This window comes from Balaenoptera ricei, chromosome 9 (assembly GCF_028023285.1).
Source record: "Balaenoptera ricei isolate mBalRic1 chromosome 9, mBalRic1.hap2, whole genome shotgun sequence".
In the NCBI taxonomy this organism is placed as follows: domain Eukaryota; kingdom Metazoa; phylum Chordata; class Mammalia; order Artiodactyla; family Balaenopteridae; genus Balaenoptera; species Balaenoptera ricei.
The window spans coordinates 5,334,500-5,351,560 of NC_082647.1; the positions used below are offsets into that span (position 1 = coordinate 5,334,500).

General features: G+C 36.7%; 1 protein-coding gene across 21 annotated transcripts in view; it reads left to right on the forward strand.

Moving 5' to 3' along the window:
* The window catches only part of KMT2C (lysine methyltransferase 2C), a 279,179-nt gene that overhangs the window by 206,005 nt on the left and 56,113 nt on the right, over positions 1–17,061 (forward strand). For 18 of the 21 annotated variants that reach the window (XR_009504924.1, XM_059932968.1, XM_059932969.1 and 15 more), the window contains 6 exons: positions 3,041–3,169; positions 4,583–4,702; positions 7,320–7,450; positions 11,692–11,872; positions 15,953–16,057; positions 16,493–16,540. Coding sequence is in view for 20 of the 21 variants with exons in the window: in XM_059932968.1 (XP_059788951.1) it covers positions 3,041–3,169; positions 4,583–4,702; positions 7,320–7,450; positions 11,692–11,872; positions 15,953–16,057; positions 16,493–16,540 (714 nt within the window). In the remaining variant the exon portion in view is untranslated. The remainder of the gene's footprint in view (positions 1–3,040; positions 3,170–4,582; positions 4,703–7,319; positions 7,451–11,691; positions 11,873–15,952; positions 16,058–16,492; positions 16,541–17,061) is intronic. The other 3 variants (XM_059932978.1, XM_059932988.1, XM_059932980.1) reach the window with 1 other exon arrangement.

The window sequence follows — 17,061 nt, forward strand, 5'->3', positions numbered from 1 at the left end:
GTGAAACCCACTCAGCCCCATTCTCCCTGTCTTTTCTCTCCTCCTTTCCAGCTCAGGTCTTTGCATTTTACTCTAAAGTAAATTTTTAATTTTATTTTTCTATCCCTCTACTGATTTTCATTTTTGTTTTGTTTTCAAATATCATGGATTAATTTCCAAGAGCTTTCTTTCCTTCCTTTGCATGTTCCTTTTCATAGCATCCTGTTCTTGCCTCATGAATGTTTTATCTTACCTGTTGGAGGATTAAAAAATTGTTTCTAATGTTTTTTTTTTTCCTGCATAGTCTTTCAATTCCCAGTTGCATTTTGTGGTCTGAGGTCTCTATCTTTCATGTGATAGATAATCCTTGGTTGTCCGTGTGTGATTAAAAGTGAGGACTAAAAGTGGTGACTGGAAAAATAAATTAATAATTTTTTTAAAAAATAAGGAATGAGTGATTAAAAATGATGAAAATCTTCGGGTTTGTGGGTGGTATTTGTTGACTAAGCTTTTGTGATCTGTGCTCACTATTTGGAAAATCCCCTAGTGTCAGTACCTTTAGACAATTTTCTTGGACTGGTCAGGTTTCCCAGAAGAATCTTCCTGTCTCCTGCTTGGACAGTAGAGGTTTAGCTGCTGGCTTTCTGGGAGTTTAGTGGGGAAAGGCCCCAGGGGAGAGAGCGCCAGCATTTAACATGCCTGTAGTCACTTAATCCTGTTTTCAGTCCATGACCCCAGTGTTGAGTTTGAGTGTCTGAGTCCCAAATCCTGTGAGTGTGAATGGCAGCCTCCCAGTGTGTGAAGTTGGGAAGGTCATAGGGATTATGGCTTCCGTAGTTAATATGAATATAAAACTCTCTTTGCTTTAGCTGCCTCCCACCCATTTCCAAAGGTACCTGGCTCTGCCAGTTCTTCAACCTTTTGAGGTTTGTGATAAAATTGGATTTTTTTCTTGGTTCCTTCCACTTTCAACTGAGAATTTGCATTTCCTGAGTCAGTTATTATTCATCTCTCTGCTTTCTCCTTCCAAAATTGTGGCTTTTCTTTTTTCCTGTTTTTTCTGTCTTTGTGGATTTATCTTTTAAAAATAGATTGCTTTACTGTATATAGGGTTTTGGGAGAGTGAAATTAGATACATGAATTTAGTCTACCATCTTAAACGTAAATTCCCTTTCATATATTTCAGTGGGTTTATTTTAAGGTAAATAATTGCTAGTTTGTTACCTTTGGTGTTTGCTAAGTTTCAGTAAATAAATAAATAGATAAAATTTTCATGGTTTAATCTTAGCTGTAGAAAGCAGTTATCAGATTGTTATAGAATTGACCTTAAACATTGACCTAATATTATTGAAAACAAATACACTGCTCGTGGTATTATAGAAATATGCATAATACTTAAAAGATTGAAGAAAAGTGTTAACAATTTATTGTTAAATGTATTTGATACTTTTTTTCCCCTAAAGCACAGCGTAAAGCATATACAGCTTGAAAAGTTTTGATTACCATGGTTTTAAAACAGCATTCTTCTCTAAGAACTGAGATTTCGTATGCATTACTTAGTTTCATTGTTTACTTCATTTGGTGAAAAATTTGTTGAACACCTATTACGTACCATGCTAAGGATGCAGCTGTTAATAAGAGTCTTAGATAAGGAGAATATAGTCTAGCAAGGAAACAGACATTAAAAGAACCAATTAAAATGAAGCATAATGTTAACGTACAGGAGCATGTATAACTGTGGGAATTCCCTAAGAAAGTGATGGTTATAATAAATCCTGAGGGCTTCCCTGGTGGCGCAGTGGTTAAGAATCCACCTGCCAATGCAGGGGACACGGGTTCGAGCCCTGGTCCGGGAAGATCCCACATGCCACCGAGCAACTAAGCCCGTGAGCCACAACTACTGAGCCTGCGCTCTAGAGCCCACGAGCCACAACTACTGAGCCCTTGCACCACAACTACTGAAGCCCACGTGCCTAGAGCCCGTGCTCCACAACAAGAGAAGCCACCACAATGAGAAGCCCGCGCACCGCAATGAAGAGTAGCCCCTACTCGCCGCAGCTAGAGAAAGCCTGCGCGCAGCAACAAAGACCCAACGCAGCCAAAAAAAAAAAAAAAATCCTGAAAGATGGGTAGGTGGAAGGTGGCAGAGGTGGGGAGGCAGTGGAGAGGGAGCTTGATGTGCTCAGGGAGCTGAACGTAGCTTGTATGGTGGGAGTGAGATAAAGCTGGGGAGTTCACAGGACACTGTTACAATGGGCCTTACAATTTGAATTTCATTTTGAGGCCACTGGGAAGACATTAAAGGATTTTTGAGCAGAAAATTGATACTTTTCAATTGATAAATTGATATTTATAGAAACATCATTTAGGCTGCAATTTAAAGAACTGATTGGAGAGGAAGTTAAGCATGGAGGCAAGGAAGAACAGGAGGGGAGGGAATGCAGTAAGTCACGATTGGACTGAGGTGGTAGTTGAGAGAAATAAAATGCCCTTGGGAGATATTGAGGAGTCCTGATTGAAGGAGAAAAGAAATTAGGAATTGTCAAGGCTGTCTCCTAGGAACCTGACTCCTGCATGGTACGTTTCCATGTCTTTTAATGATGATAGGTAAATCCTGGGAAAGGGAGAAGGTTCATCTTAAATTAGTAGTTCAATTTTGTATATAAAGTTTTCAGTAACTAGGTAATATCTAATTACAGATGAGTTGGAGCTCAAGAGAGTTCTAGGCTAGAGAGACAGCCTTGGGGTCCTGGACCTGAAGACATAATTAAAAGCAAGGGAATGATAGGTTAAGTGCAGATTGATTTGTAATTGTCTTTGGGAGCATTCTCTATGTGTTTCCCCTTCCCTGATTCTTATGTTTCGTTTCCTGAGAACATTGCACTAATTAGCATGAGTTCTGCAGCCCTTAGGGGGCCTTTTCTGTCTCTATACTTTCCCTGTCAACCGGGATGCATGATTAGATTGGCTCGGCAGCCACTTTGCTTTGTATTTCCTGTTACATAGGAATTGTGTATTTGATAGCTTTTTCAATTTTATCTGTACATTTACTTTTTTCCAGAAGGAGAACTTATGGATTGTGATGCAAAATCAGAATCTAGTCCAGAACGGGAAGCTGTGGATGATGAAACTAAGGGAGTAGAAGGAACAGAGGGTGTCAAAAAGAGAAAAAGGAAACCATACAGACCAGGTATAGTGCCTGAGCTAGACATCTTAGTATAATCAAAACTTATTTATATTTCAAGAAAAATATAATATTGAGGGCTTCCAATATAATGAAATAATCAGGATGAAATATAACTTCTTAAGAACTCTCTAAGCTGAAACTTAGAGAACTTAGAGAGTTTTTTAGGCTGCGCCGTGCGGCCTGCAGATCTCAGTTCTCCGACCAGGGATCGAACCTGGGCCCTGCTGCATTGGGAGCGCAGGGTCTTAACCACTGGACTGCTCGGGAAGTCCCCAGAACTTGTAGGCTTTTTTAGGCAGTTATTAATGTCTGTTTACCAGTGAATGAGGTAGTATATTGAATCAGTTCAATCTTTATTCTTCTGATTGTTTATATTTTATTGATAAGAGTGATCTAAATACCTTTTGATGCGTAAGGAAGAACTTTGTGTTTGTTTTCTGCTAGACCTTGAAAGGTAACCTTCCTTACAGATGAGCCACATTTATAACAGGGGCCTAGATTAGCTTCGTCCAAATCACTGTATGAAAATGATTTCATTTCTTCATGATTTTGAGGCTTATAAGTGCGCTTACTTTTTTAGACACTGCCAAATTCCTTCCAGGAACTTATAGTTAAATGTTGGGGTTTTTTTGTTTTTTCTTTTTCTGCCTTACATGGAAGTCATCCATGTAAGGGACCCATTTGAGGGGCCCATTAGGTCACAAAGTATATTGTTAGACAACTATCATATGACAGAAGCTGTTAGTGTTACTATGTGTCAGGCACTATTCTCAGCACTTACATCTATTTATTTAGTGCGTATCACATGTGTATAGGAGATACTATACATTATCCCTTTTTCACCAGTGAGGTAACTGAACCAATGAAAAGTTAAATAACCTGCCCAAAGTCTAGTAGTAACCAGAATTACACAGTTTGACTCTAGATTCCGTGCTCTTACTACAGAGCTCATGTCTAAGAACTTTAGGAATAACTAGACACATTAGCCCAGAAGTCATGTTGATTTTTGTTTGGATCATCTAGTTTAGTTTGTATCTTGTATCTGTTCTCCCTCAGCTAACATACAAATAATTTGAATGATGATCTATGAGTTACTAACATTAAGGGAACAAGCATAATTTACTATAATGTTTACCCTGACATTGTTTAGGAGAAGAAATACATGCAGTCTTCTGTACTTTAATGAATTTGTATTCCTATTTGGTTAGTAATGAGGTAACAGTAACTTTGATCTCTTTTATTTGCTTATTTCCAAACTCTTGTATTTTGCATTAAAATGAGACTATTGATTTAAGTTAACCCACATTGAATTTGGGAAATGCCTCACTGTTTAAGCAATTGCACCCTACTTACTGTGGAATTACAGGGAGAAATTAGTAGTTATTTACAAGATTACCTAATTTCTGTTTTGGATAGGTATTGGTGGATTTATGGTACGACAAAGAAGTCGAACTGGGCAAGGAAAAACCAAAAGATCTGTGATCAGAAAAGATTCCTCAGGCTCCATTTCTGAGCAGTTACCTAGCAGAGATGATGGTATGGTACTGATTTTGTTTGATTTAACCCTCTTATCTTGATATCCCCATTGAAAAGAACTACCCTAAATAATGTTACAATGACAACCTTATTGCTTCTTAGTGATGAAAGGATTTGAGTGCCTGTAAAGTTCATATCTGCAATATAGAAATTAGGTTTGATAAGAAAATTATTTAAATCCAATCAATTATATTGCTTTGAGATTACTTTAACAAGGTTTCCCCCACCCCCCCTTACCCTCTCTTATGTTAAATATAAACAGTTGAGGGACTGAATCACATAGTTATGTCTGGTACTTTCTGGCCATCTCACAAAAGGCCTTTCTTTGCCTGCATTAGCTGCTTGGCATAAAATTGGAAACTTTTTAGACTATGTAGTTGAAAGTGACAGCGTATCCCAATAATTTATAACTTGTATAGTGTTTTAGAAATATATCTTCCAATTATTAGTCTGTCATTGTTACTTAGAGTTTCAAAGAAAGCTAAATCATTGCTTAAGTCATAGCTTAAGAATTGGTCCTAATGAAGACTTTGCAGTCAGTATGGTTACGATCTGTTCACTTTCTGTATTTTAAATATTTTATATAGACTCTGAAGAAAAAAAGATGTTTTTATCATATTCTTTGAATAGAGTTCTTTTATTACTATGTGATAGGGTTTTGGCCTGTGAATGAATTTCAGAAAAATTGCTGCACATTTTTAAAAGGAAGCACCATAATGGTTTTAAAGAAGTTTCTAATATGACTTAACATGGCTGTAATAAGCCCCAGTTAAGAAATGTGATATGTTCAATGAAACTATTTTTTTGTTTTCCATCTTTGTCTCTATTTTGTCTTCTATATAATTTTAGTTTTATCATTTAGTTCAGTATTTTTCATTTGTGTCATCCAGTGTCATCCACTGAGTTTTTAATTTATTATGCATTTATCCTTTTCTAAACTACTTTTTTGATATTTTAACACTTTGTAGCTTCTTTTTACAGCTTATTCTTCTCAGTTTCAGTTGATTTAGAATATAATATTTCTAAAACCTTTGCATATCTGATTCTACTCTGTATCTCCTGGCCCTGTCTCCTAGTGCCTCATTTCGTTGTGTTTATGGTGTGAGATAGATACATATACATTAAACAGCAACAAAACTTCTTTTAAACTGGGAGCTCATATTCTTTAGAACATTCTCTGAACTTTTTGAGGACTGAAGTGAAGGTTGGTTACTTCAGAGAATATTTGTTGCCAGGAACATGAGGTGCTACTCCCCTAGGACTCCTTTAAGCTAAATTCTTAGCTTGAAGTTTTTTGGTCCACCTATGTTATATAAATTCAGATTTCTTACATATCAGGGCTGTACTGAGTTTATGAACTCTCAGGGAAGATTTTCATTTTTTGGCCTTTCTACCCAGCACCTTATTCAGTGACAAGATGACAAGCAGTTTTCTTTGCTGTCAGGTTAGGGAGGTGGTGGTGAGTGATGTGTGGAGGACCAGGGGAACAGGAGGGTGTGTTTCTTGTTAAACCAGCCCTGGTGTGGAGTCCTTCAGGGTCCCACCTTTACACCAGGCAGCTTCTGGTTAATCTCTGCACCTTGGGAAGAGGCTGTAGGCTTTGTCTTCTATTCCCCATTCCTCATAAGGCTCTGAAAACTGGAGTTCAAGGTCACTAGATTTTAGCAAAATTTCAGAGAGCTTTATTTAGTTCTTTGCTTATTTCTGTGGTTCCTATTTTACCTTAATTTTTGGTCTTGGAGAATTCTTTGTTTTCTGTTTCAATTACTGCTATATTTTTTAAAAAATGTTTATCCACTATGTTTAGTGGTTTTCAGTCCACCTATGTAGTCTGGCACCAAAAGTGCCCACATTGATTTTCAGAAGGCGTGTGCCTTTTGCCTGAAGTATGTGAGAGTATCATTTGATTGCTTGCTTACCTGCTTTAAGTGGTGTACTTGTTTCTTTGCTAATTTCATAGTCCAACAGTTTGGATTTTTGATTTTAAATTTGAGCATTCATAGCATATTTATGATCATATTCATAGACAGTCATATATTATCACAATATGTATGTACTCCAGATAACTAATTTGCAGTAAAGCCCTGAGCTTGGAATTGCTGGATTGAAGGACGCACATTTTTTAAAAGACTTTTGTTAGATAGTCCCAATAGACTTTAGCAAAAGGTTGTACCTGCTAAATTCCCTTTAGTAGTGTTCGAGTAGCCATTTATCCATACTCATTAGCACTGAGTATGTATTGTCCTTTTTTTAATCTTTAACAAAATGTCAACATTAAAAAAATCAAGTTTCTGCTTTGTGAATAAGAAAATACTCATTAAGAAACAATGGGAAGCATGCTGATAATAAGTAGACATGAAATGAATTTTTTATGATACTTAAAAATTAATAAACTTACTTTGAGGTCTTTTCATGAAAAAGCTCATTTGTCAAGTCATTATGCTGTGTACCTTAAACTTAGTTGTATGTCAGTTATATCTCAATAAAACTGAAAGAAAAAGGAAAAAGCTTGTTTATGTGGAACTGTGTGTATGTTGGTAAGTTATAAAATTACTTTTGGTGGGCTTATCTGAAAATCTTAAATACCACATATTTATAAATGTGACTATTGTTTCAGGCTGGAGTGAGCAGTTACCAGATACTCTAGTTGATGAATCTGTTTCTGTCACTGAAAACACTGAAAAAATAAAGAAGAGATACCGGAAAAGGAAAAATAAGCTTGAAGAAATTTTCCCTGCCTATTTACAAGTAATATTTTGCTTTATATTATATATTTGTTAATGAAAGAAACGTAAAGTGATGTATCGAGTTTTGAAAAATAGTTTTGTTGTTTTTGTACATGTTTTAATCAGTCATCATAAATGCCATTTTGTGCCTTCCAGAAGCCCTTAAAAATTACATTTATCTTCTTTGTGCTTTGATACTTTTTACAAAGTTCTTTTTTTAATCCCAGTTTTTCATTTATAAATTTCATAAGACACACAAGAACTCTCTGGCTGGGAAAAGCTCATTCTTCCAAACCAGTCATGCCTGTGTGCTCTGCAAACGCAAGTCTGGTGGACAGCTTCCTTTGCTAGTACAGGTTACAGTAATTATGTTCACTGAATGATGATGGGTTTTTAGCCGCCAGAATTATAGCTTTTTTTTTTTTTTTTTAATTTTATTTATTTATTTATGGCTGTGTTGGGTCTTTGTTTCTGTGCGAGGGCTTTCCCCAGTTGCGGCAAGTGGGGGCCACTCCTCATCGCGGTGCACGGGCCTCTCACCATTGCAGCCTCTCTTGTTGCGGAGCACAGGCTCCAGACGCGCAGGCTCAGTAGTTGTGGCTCACGGGCCCAGTTGCTCCGCGGCATGTGGGATCTTCCCAGACCAGGGCTCGAACCCGTGTCCCCTGCATTGGCAGGCAGACTCTCAACCACTGCGCCACCAGGGAAGCCCCAGAATTATAGCTTTAATAATATTTACCACTTTTAGAGGCCTAGTGAACCAAAGGTTTAGGCTAAATTGTTTTTGTTTTCTAAAATATACATCAGGAAAATATCCCTCGATGTGAAGAAGTTGTTTGATAGATGTAAATAGAAGTCCTTCTAGTTCATCTTGTAAACATTAAGTCACGGAAGAGTTGAAGGCCATGTGGCCCATTGGAAAGAGCCTCACATCAGAAATAGGACTGAGCTGTAATGGCTGGCTCAGCCATAGCTCATTCTAGGTCCTTGAGCATGTTATTCATCCTTCCTTGGCCTCTCTTCCTTCATGTGTAGAAATTGAATTGGATCAGACTGTCATTGAGTGTCCATCTGATCTGTCCCTCCCACACAGCTGTGGCCAGCATAGATAGCTCTTCATTGCTTGAGTTGTAATGTTTTTTTTTAACCTTAATTTTCCAATTAGCTATTACTAATTTAATTGGTTTTAAAATGCATTTCCTTTCAATTAACATACAGCTTCCTCAATTTTTTTTTAGTAATTAGAAGTATAAAATTCAAATACTCATTTGAGTAAAATGTCTTCTTATTTATTAAATAAGACTTTAAAGCATAAGTACCTTAAGTATATAATAATATTTATGAGTGTGAATTTTTGTTAGACAACTAACATCATAAAGGCAGTGTCCATTTTAAAGAGTTCAGTCTTTAAAGTCAGAGTCCTGGGTTTGAATGCCACTCTGCTACCAGTTAGCTATGTGATTTTGTTTTATTTAACATCTCTGTGCCCCAGTTTTCTCATCTATAAAACTGTGGTAATACCTACTGTACAGAAATGTTGAGAGATGAAATAAGAATTGTGGATGTAAAGTGCTTAACTCTGCACCTTACATTTTATGTATCTTTAATAAATGTTTTATTTTCCCCTTATTCCCTTCACATACCCATTCATTCTAGCTTTGTACCTTTTAAAAATATATAACAGTAATTTTATTGTTCAGGAAATAGAACCATTTATTGTTTAGATTATATTTAATTGCATCCTTTGTGTTGTCTCCTATGCCCTTCACCTCCCATCTTAATAGTCCTTCCTGGGAGTATTAAGTAGATGGCATGCCCTCCTCCTCCTCCTGTTGATCGTTCTGTAAAGTGTAATGTACATTTAGGAAGCTTTCTTTAGCCTTTTTTTTTTTTTTTTTTTTAATGGCTGTGTTGGGTCTTCGTTTCTGTGCGAGGGCTTTCTCTAGTTGTGGCAAGCGGGGGCCACTCTTCATCGCGGTGCGCGGGCCTCTCACTATCGCGGCCTCTCTTGTTGCGGAGCACAGGCTCCAGACGCGCAGGCTCAGTAGTTGTGGCTCACGGGCCCAGCTGCTCCACGGCATGTGGGATCTTCCCAGACCAGGGCTCGAACCCGTGTCCCCTGCATTGGCAGGCAGATTCTCAACCACTGCGCCACCAGGGAAACCCCTCTTTAGCTTTTTAATGAAAGTATTGATATGAAAACTGAGCATTTCATACTTTTGCAAAAGAGCCTTTAAAAATAGTGGATCTGATTTCCTGATTACTGCTGTAATCTAAATCTGTTGATCTGGATTGTTTATTTTGGTGTACAGGTGTAATTCCCCTGTTGTACATCAGTAATATATAGCTTTTTTTGATGTGCAGGAACCTTTTGTGATAGTACTATTTCTTGGACATCTTGTGATAGCAATTGTATTTTTTTTCGCCATTGTTCAGGGGTGGGGTGGGGCGGGGCATACATAATACATAGTGATGAAAACCCGCCAGGAATTCAGTAACAGTGTTTTTCTAGCTTTTCTTTATTTAATCACAACAGTGTCAAGATAAACTATAAATAATTGTATAATCCACCCAGTAGAAATAGTTACCTGGCCTATTAAGAGCTGGTGGTACCACATGGCCATAGGAACCCCTGTAGCAGATCTGAAGTCTCCAGGTTCTGGTCATCACTGAACATTATTAAGTCACAAACCAGGTGGAGCCACTCCCTTATGTTAACTGCGGGAAACAAAAAGCCACCGAAGTAGTAAGAATGTAACAGTTTTTGATAAATACCACTAAATTCATCATGGGTCATATTAAGGAAAAATTCTTGCTAATGGTGGTCTCAGATTTCTCAAATTTATACTGAAGGCATTAAATAAATGATCTATAAAGTTCTAAGATGCTTTCCTAATGATAAAAGCATTGCTAGTATAAGAAACAAATCATCTCCTGCCCAGTGCTCTATCTTTGTGGGTTTTCAAATTTCTTTTTCATAGTGAAACAACTTCATTTTAAAAAAGTGAAAATTTCAAATCAAATATTCATCACTTCTACCAGACTTCACATACCTCCTCCCCTATCCCTTTTCAAAAGTTAACAGCTTGGTGTTTATCCTTTCAGAACTTTTAAAATAGTTTATTTTTGCATAGTCTTGGTTTGTATTTTATGTTTTGCTGGACATATCACTCAACTTGCTTTCTTTTAATATTTTAGAGCTTCTTTTTTTTGACAGCATAGTTCTACATCCTTTTTAAAAACTGATGTATTTTATAGTATGGATATCTTTAATTTATTCAGTCATATGCTTTTTGACAGACATTGAGTCTGTTTTCTCTTTTTGGTATTACTAAAAAATGCTGCAGTGAACCTTTTTTGTGTATGTGTCTTTGGCAAAAGGGTATTAAATGTTGGTAGTTACTGCAAAATTGCCCTCCACCAAGAATCCCCTTTCCAGACAGACCACATTATAGAAAATAGAGTTCTGGGGTTGAAGTAAGTGATGGGGGTCCCCAGTGCTTCCTTTTGTTCTCTTTATTGACACTTGAGAAGTTAGGGGGAGATCTAGAGCTGTAAGGAGCCTAGCTTGAAAGAGTGGTCTCTACAGTAGAGCAAGTATATGGAAATGGAGAAAAGTTAATATGAGTAAATGGATAAAAAGCCAAAGCCTTTAATAGCCGTACATTTTGTACACATAGTTTGTTTAAAATGACTATAAAAACCCTCTTTCAGATTTATAGCATGTGACGTCTTTCATGTGGTTGTATGCATCAGTATGAGAAGACTAAATCTATCTGACGTATATAAATATTAAAGCTGTAGATCAAACCCTTGTGCTATCCTCTGTAGATAATCTATAAATATTAATAATATTCATGAAGTTTTAGTTTTTCTTATAATATGAATTAAGGTGCCATAGTATTATAAATTTATCCATTTTTAAATTTAATTGTAATCTAATCTGGGAGTATCGAATTATTATACTGCAGTTGGTAGAAACATATTTGACAGAATTGTGTGGTTTTATTTGCATAATTTTATTTGATTCTTGTAAAAAAAACGAAAAACCTTATTTTTAAAATTCTGGTCAATTCTTTATATAAAAGAATTGACAGGCTGTCTCTATAATTATTTATATATTTCTATATTCAATTTTTATATTGTTAAATACTGAGCTTTTCTGTTATTTCTGCCTTCTTATCAAAATGATGACAGAATGATCTGTTCTCATTTTAGAATTTTATAAGTCAATTGTTCTCATATGTGCTTATCTTTATCTAGGAAGCTTTCTTTGGAAAAGATCTTCTAGATACAACTAGACAAAACAAACTAAGTTTAGATAATCTATCAGAAGATACAGCTCAGCTTTCTTACAAAACAAACATGAACACAAATTTCTTGGATCCTTCCTTAGATCCACTACTTAGTTCATCCTCAACGCCGGCAAAACCTGGAACTCACGGTATGTGAAATCAGTGACAAACTTTTCTTTATCGAATTACATTCATCTTCCTTTTAATCAAACCTTTGAAATGCTTTAGTTTGGCCTCATATGCATTTTAAAAATTAACTTTATTGAAGTACCAGGTGTATAAGATTTATCAAATAAGTTTATCTGTGTAACAACCACTAAATCAACTCTTGTGAGTGGCGAAGGAAAATGTTCGGTTTACAGTTTGCTGAGGGTAAATGTAAGGGAGGATAATTAGGCCATAGTTGGTGAGTTATAAATATAATAATCTTCAACTCAAGGTAGATTTTTGTTAATTACATAGCCCCAGGAAATTCAAAAGAGGAAAAGAGTGCTGAGGCTGAGAACTGGCTGTTCCACTGTGATAATAATGTGAAATATATTTCAGATCAGCTTCTCACTACTGACAGTTTGGGCCAGATGAACCTTTGTTGGAGGAGGGAGGCTGTCCTGATATTAGCAGCATCTCTGTCCTCATGATGTCATGATGACCAAAAATGTCTCCAGATATCGCCAAATGTCCCTGCAAAACTGTCCCCTATTGAGACCCACTGCCCTAGCTATAGTGAATATGGGGACTACTTAGAATCAGAGAAAGGTATGAGAGCTTAATGTTTATTAAGTAATATTAACGTCAGCAAGGCTCTCAGAGTTTAACTAGTTTGGTATCACAAAGTTTTTCCTCCACTTCTGTATTTTTATCTTACTTTCAATTAGAAATTTAATGTTCTTCTGATAGGCTTCCTTTTGCCATTGAATTACATTTGTTACTCATTTAATTTTATAAACTCAATTTGGAAAACAATCTTAAGGCAGTAGCCTTCCACTGAAAGATGACTTTTGATATATTAAGTAGTTACAGCTTCATTAACTTACCACTATCCTGGATTGAAATACAGGCTCTCATTTTTTATTTTAACTTCTTGAAATAATTAGAAGCAATCTTATCCCCCTGTTATTCGAATGCACACGTCCAGCACGGGAGTAAAGGCCATGCTCTTTGTTTAATGTTAGCAGATCATTTTACTTCAGTTCTGTTGTTTTGAGTACTTACCTGCTCTGATCCATGTTAACATGTTGTTAAAATAATGCATAGTGGAAGACTTGTCGGCCCTTCAAAGGATGTCTTACTCTGAAGGGTATCTTATAAAAGTCTTGACTAGCCATTTAAAGACTTACATAGAAGGAAATTGCCCTTGAGTTTTTATAAGGAAGAGAACTGAGGTTGGAAGGAGACATATTGTAACTGGAAAGACATTGCTGTACACTATTTTTTTTTTTTTTTAATAAATTTTATTTATTTATTTATTTATTTTTGCTGTGTTGGGTCTTCGTTTCTGTGCGAGGGCTTTCTCTAGTTCTGGCAAGCGGGGGCCACTATTCATCACGGTGCGTGGGCCTCTCACTGTCGCGGCCTCTCTTGTTGAGGAGCACAGGCTCCAGGCGCGCAGGCTCAGTAATTGTGGCTCACGGGCCCAGTTGCTCCGCGGCATGTGGGATCTTCCCAGACCAGGGCACGAACCCGTGTCCCTTGCATTGGCAGGCAGATTCTCAACTACTGCACCACCAGGGAAGCCCTGTACACTATTTTTATTCCTGTTTCCTTTATTTGAAGTTGTTTTTTCCACAAAACTCCTGAAGAGAGAATAGTTTAATGATAAAGCCAAAATGTAGAGGACTAGAATAATACACATTTCAAAACCTAGGTTAAATATAATGTTCTGTGCAGTCGAACCACTCTCTTGCCTCTATAATGGGAATTCAAAAGTAATAGCTTCCTTTTTTAAAATACTTTATTCAATGTAGTCCATTACATCAGTTTTAATAATTTGTTGATAAGATACAAAATCTCTTCAGGTAGAGGAGAACTTTTAAAACATGGTCTTTTAAAAAACGATGGTTGTAATTTGTTTAGTAGAATTCCTTTGATTTAAAACAAACAAGCCCGCAAACCTTAACCCTGAAACAATTATCCAAAAATTTTTTCCTTTCAAGTGTACTGTTGTCTAGAGAATACATTATTGAAATAATTTTATTTCTTAAAAACTTTACAAATATTTGGGCATACAGAATTTACTTTAGCTCAATTTGAAAAATTATATTTTTATGTATGTATGAATTCTATTTGAGAAGTATATGTTTAATGGGACAAGACTATTTTCATAGAAATATTAGATTTAGAATCTGGAGTATTTTATGTACTCCCCTCCTCTCCTTTTTTTTTTTTTAAATTTTTAATTGAAGTATAGTTGATTTACAATGCTGTGCCAGTGTCTGCCTTACAGCAGAGTGACTCAGCTATACACATATGTATTCTTTTTAAAATATTCTTTTCCATTATGGTTTATCATAGGATTTTGAATGTAGTTCTCTGTGCTATACAGTAGGACCTTGTTGTTTATCCATTCTAAATATAAATCCTTTTTTTTTCTTAAGTAAAAATATAGTCAAAATGGGTTAAAAAATTCAGATATCCCTTAACTTAAATGACTAATAAAGTTACTGAAGGCAGCCTAAATATTTTCCTGCTTGATGAGGCCAGAAACCCTTGTAGTTCTCCTTGACTCTTCATTATCTCACATTCCACATCTAATACATCCACAAGTTTGCCTCTGCCTTCAAGTGATATCCCAAAGCCAACCACTCCTAACCTCACCCTCCCACCACAGTTGTGCAGGCTGGTACCGCCTCTCACTTGACCTGGCCAAGGCCTGCTGACTGATCCATCTCTCCTCTTGCCAACAGGCCTTAGCCCCTCCTCCACCCCCGTTGGTTCTGCGCCTGGCAACCAGCGTTTCCCTGTAAGATATCAGTCACACCCTCTTCTAGCAACCTTCCAACAACTTCCCATTATTCAGTTGACCCCTGAACAACAGGGGTTTGAACTGCGAGGGTCCACTTCTATGAGGATTTTTTTCACTGATACGTACAGGAGTCCTACAGTCTCTGGTTGGCTGAATCTGCAGAGGTGGAAATGAGGATAGGGAGGGCCGACCAGAAGTCATATTCGGATTTTTGACTGTGTGGAGGGTTGGTGCCCCTCACCCCCATGTTGTTCAAGGGTCAAGGGTCAACTGTACTTCATACTTCAGAATAAAGCTCAGTCTTCGCCTTGACTTTTGTAAAACCATCCATAATCTTGCTTAACTGCCTTTTCAATTTCTTACCACTCTTTCCCTTTATCATTGCAAGCACTGACCCCTTGTCTTGACAAAACTCTTCCTGCTCTGGTCTTTGCATCTGCTTTTCCCTTTGCCTGAGGTACTCTTTCCATCTTAGGGCATATGCTCCCGTAGCTTGTTTAGATTTGTGCTTGGTAACCACCTTTAAAAGGCCTTCCCTGACCACTTTATCTAATATCTAACAGTATTTCCACATCTTATTCTGAATCCTTTTTTCTTTATTGCTTATCTTTATAGCACTTACACTGGTGTCATTTATTTACTGTCAAACTCCTCTGAGAAAGTAAGCCCTGGAGGGCATGCACTTTGCTTTTAGTCACTTCTGTATTCCCAGTGGCTGGACCAGTGCCTGTTAACATAACCCATAGACATAATTCTGTGGGTACTCAAACATTTTCTTGAATAAATAAGTGAATTAATCAGTGTTAAGGGTAAAGCTGGAAGTAGGCATTTAACTAGATGGTATCTGGTTTATACTTTACAGGGAACTTCTAAACAGTAGGTTTGCGTTTAATATTTTATTTATCTTCTAGAGTGTTTTCCAGATGTCATTTTTAGCAATGCCACTTTCTTAATTTTTTGCTTTGTTTCTTATAACATTCTATTTCACTTTTATTGCCTATGGGTTTTATTTTAAATTTTATTTTATTAATATACAGTGGTCACAAAAACAAAAGTCTTAATTTTTAATGTTTTGTTATTGAAAATGTTGGAGTGCCTTTTCTATGAAAAATTCCTTACTTTAGAAGTAATAATCTTTTTATGATTCTAGCACTTGCCTCAGTATCTGCTGTATTCTAGATATTTAGTAAATGGTTGGATGAGTGAGTTTTAGAATTTAATGTCTAGGAAAATACTGACACTTTAAAAACATACTTGCTATACTTAGGTACCGCTGATGATCCCTTAGCCGACATTTCCGAAGTCTTAAACACAGATGATGACATTCTTGGAATAATTTCAGACGACCTTGCAAAATCAGTTGATCATTCAGGTATATATGAATACTGTTTGCCCAGTGTCTATTTTATGATGTGAGTGAGAGGTATGTGTGTGAAACAAGCTTAGTCTTTTCTCTGAAACTGAAAAAAAATTTTTTCTTTCTTTTTCTTCCTCCCTCCCTCCCTCCCTCCCTCCCTCCCTCCCTTCCTTCCTTCCTTCCTTCCCTCCTTCCCTCCCCCCTCCCCTTCCCTCCCCTCCCCTCCCCTTCCTTTGTCAAAGAACTCATCATTTTATTTGATCTGCCTTGGCTTTCCAGCTTTAAGAGGGGAAATAGCAAGTTAGTTAATTTCTACTGTCTGTCTAATTGCATCAGATTTAAGGCCTGTTGCCTTAGAGTCCTGCTGTGCCTGTTTCTTCTCTTGTTTGCACCGTCCCCTGCTCCTGCTCCCGTGGTAATCATCCATTTTATTTGGTTTGGGTCTTGTAGGTCTTGATTTATGCACTTTCCAGGTTGAGAGCTCATCTTGTCCATTTGGTAAGAACCTGAGCAGTGGATGATGGCTGACTAGAAGTAGTCTTTTTTTTTTTTTTAAATAGTGATTTCAGCTGAAACAACCTGTAGGTGCATGTGTATTTGTTATAGTGCTAATTTGTCACTAATCCAACTTTGCTTTTCCCTTTGTGCGTGCAGCTAAAGCATGGTACAACTGTACTGTGCTTTGGATGACTTTCTCTGTAGTGTTCGTTTTTTTTTTTTTTAATGAATGGTTTTATTCATGTTAATATGTAGTTTATAATATTACCCAAATATTATAGAGTTAGTTCCTATAAGAGCAGATAAGTTCCAGATAAGAGCAGATGAAATTTTACTTTTTGATAGCGGTAACATTGAGGAAGCATGGTAAAGTAGATAAACCAGTTTTAAATGTGACTTTTGCTTAAAAACCAATTTATATGAGATAAAGCATGTAATAAACATAATCTGTATATTGTTTTTGACTACAGAATATTTCAAAAATATGATCTGTAGTTGAAATTATTCACAAAAGGATAATT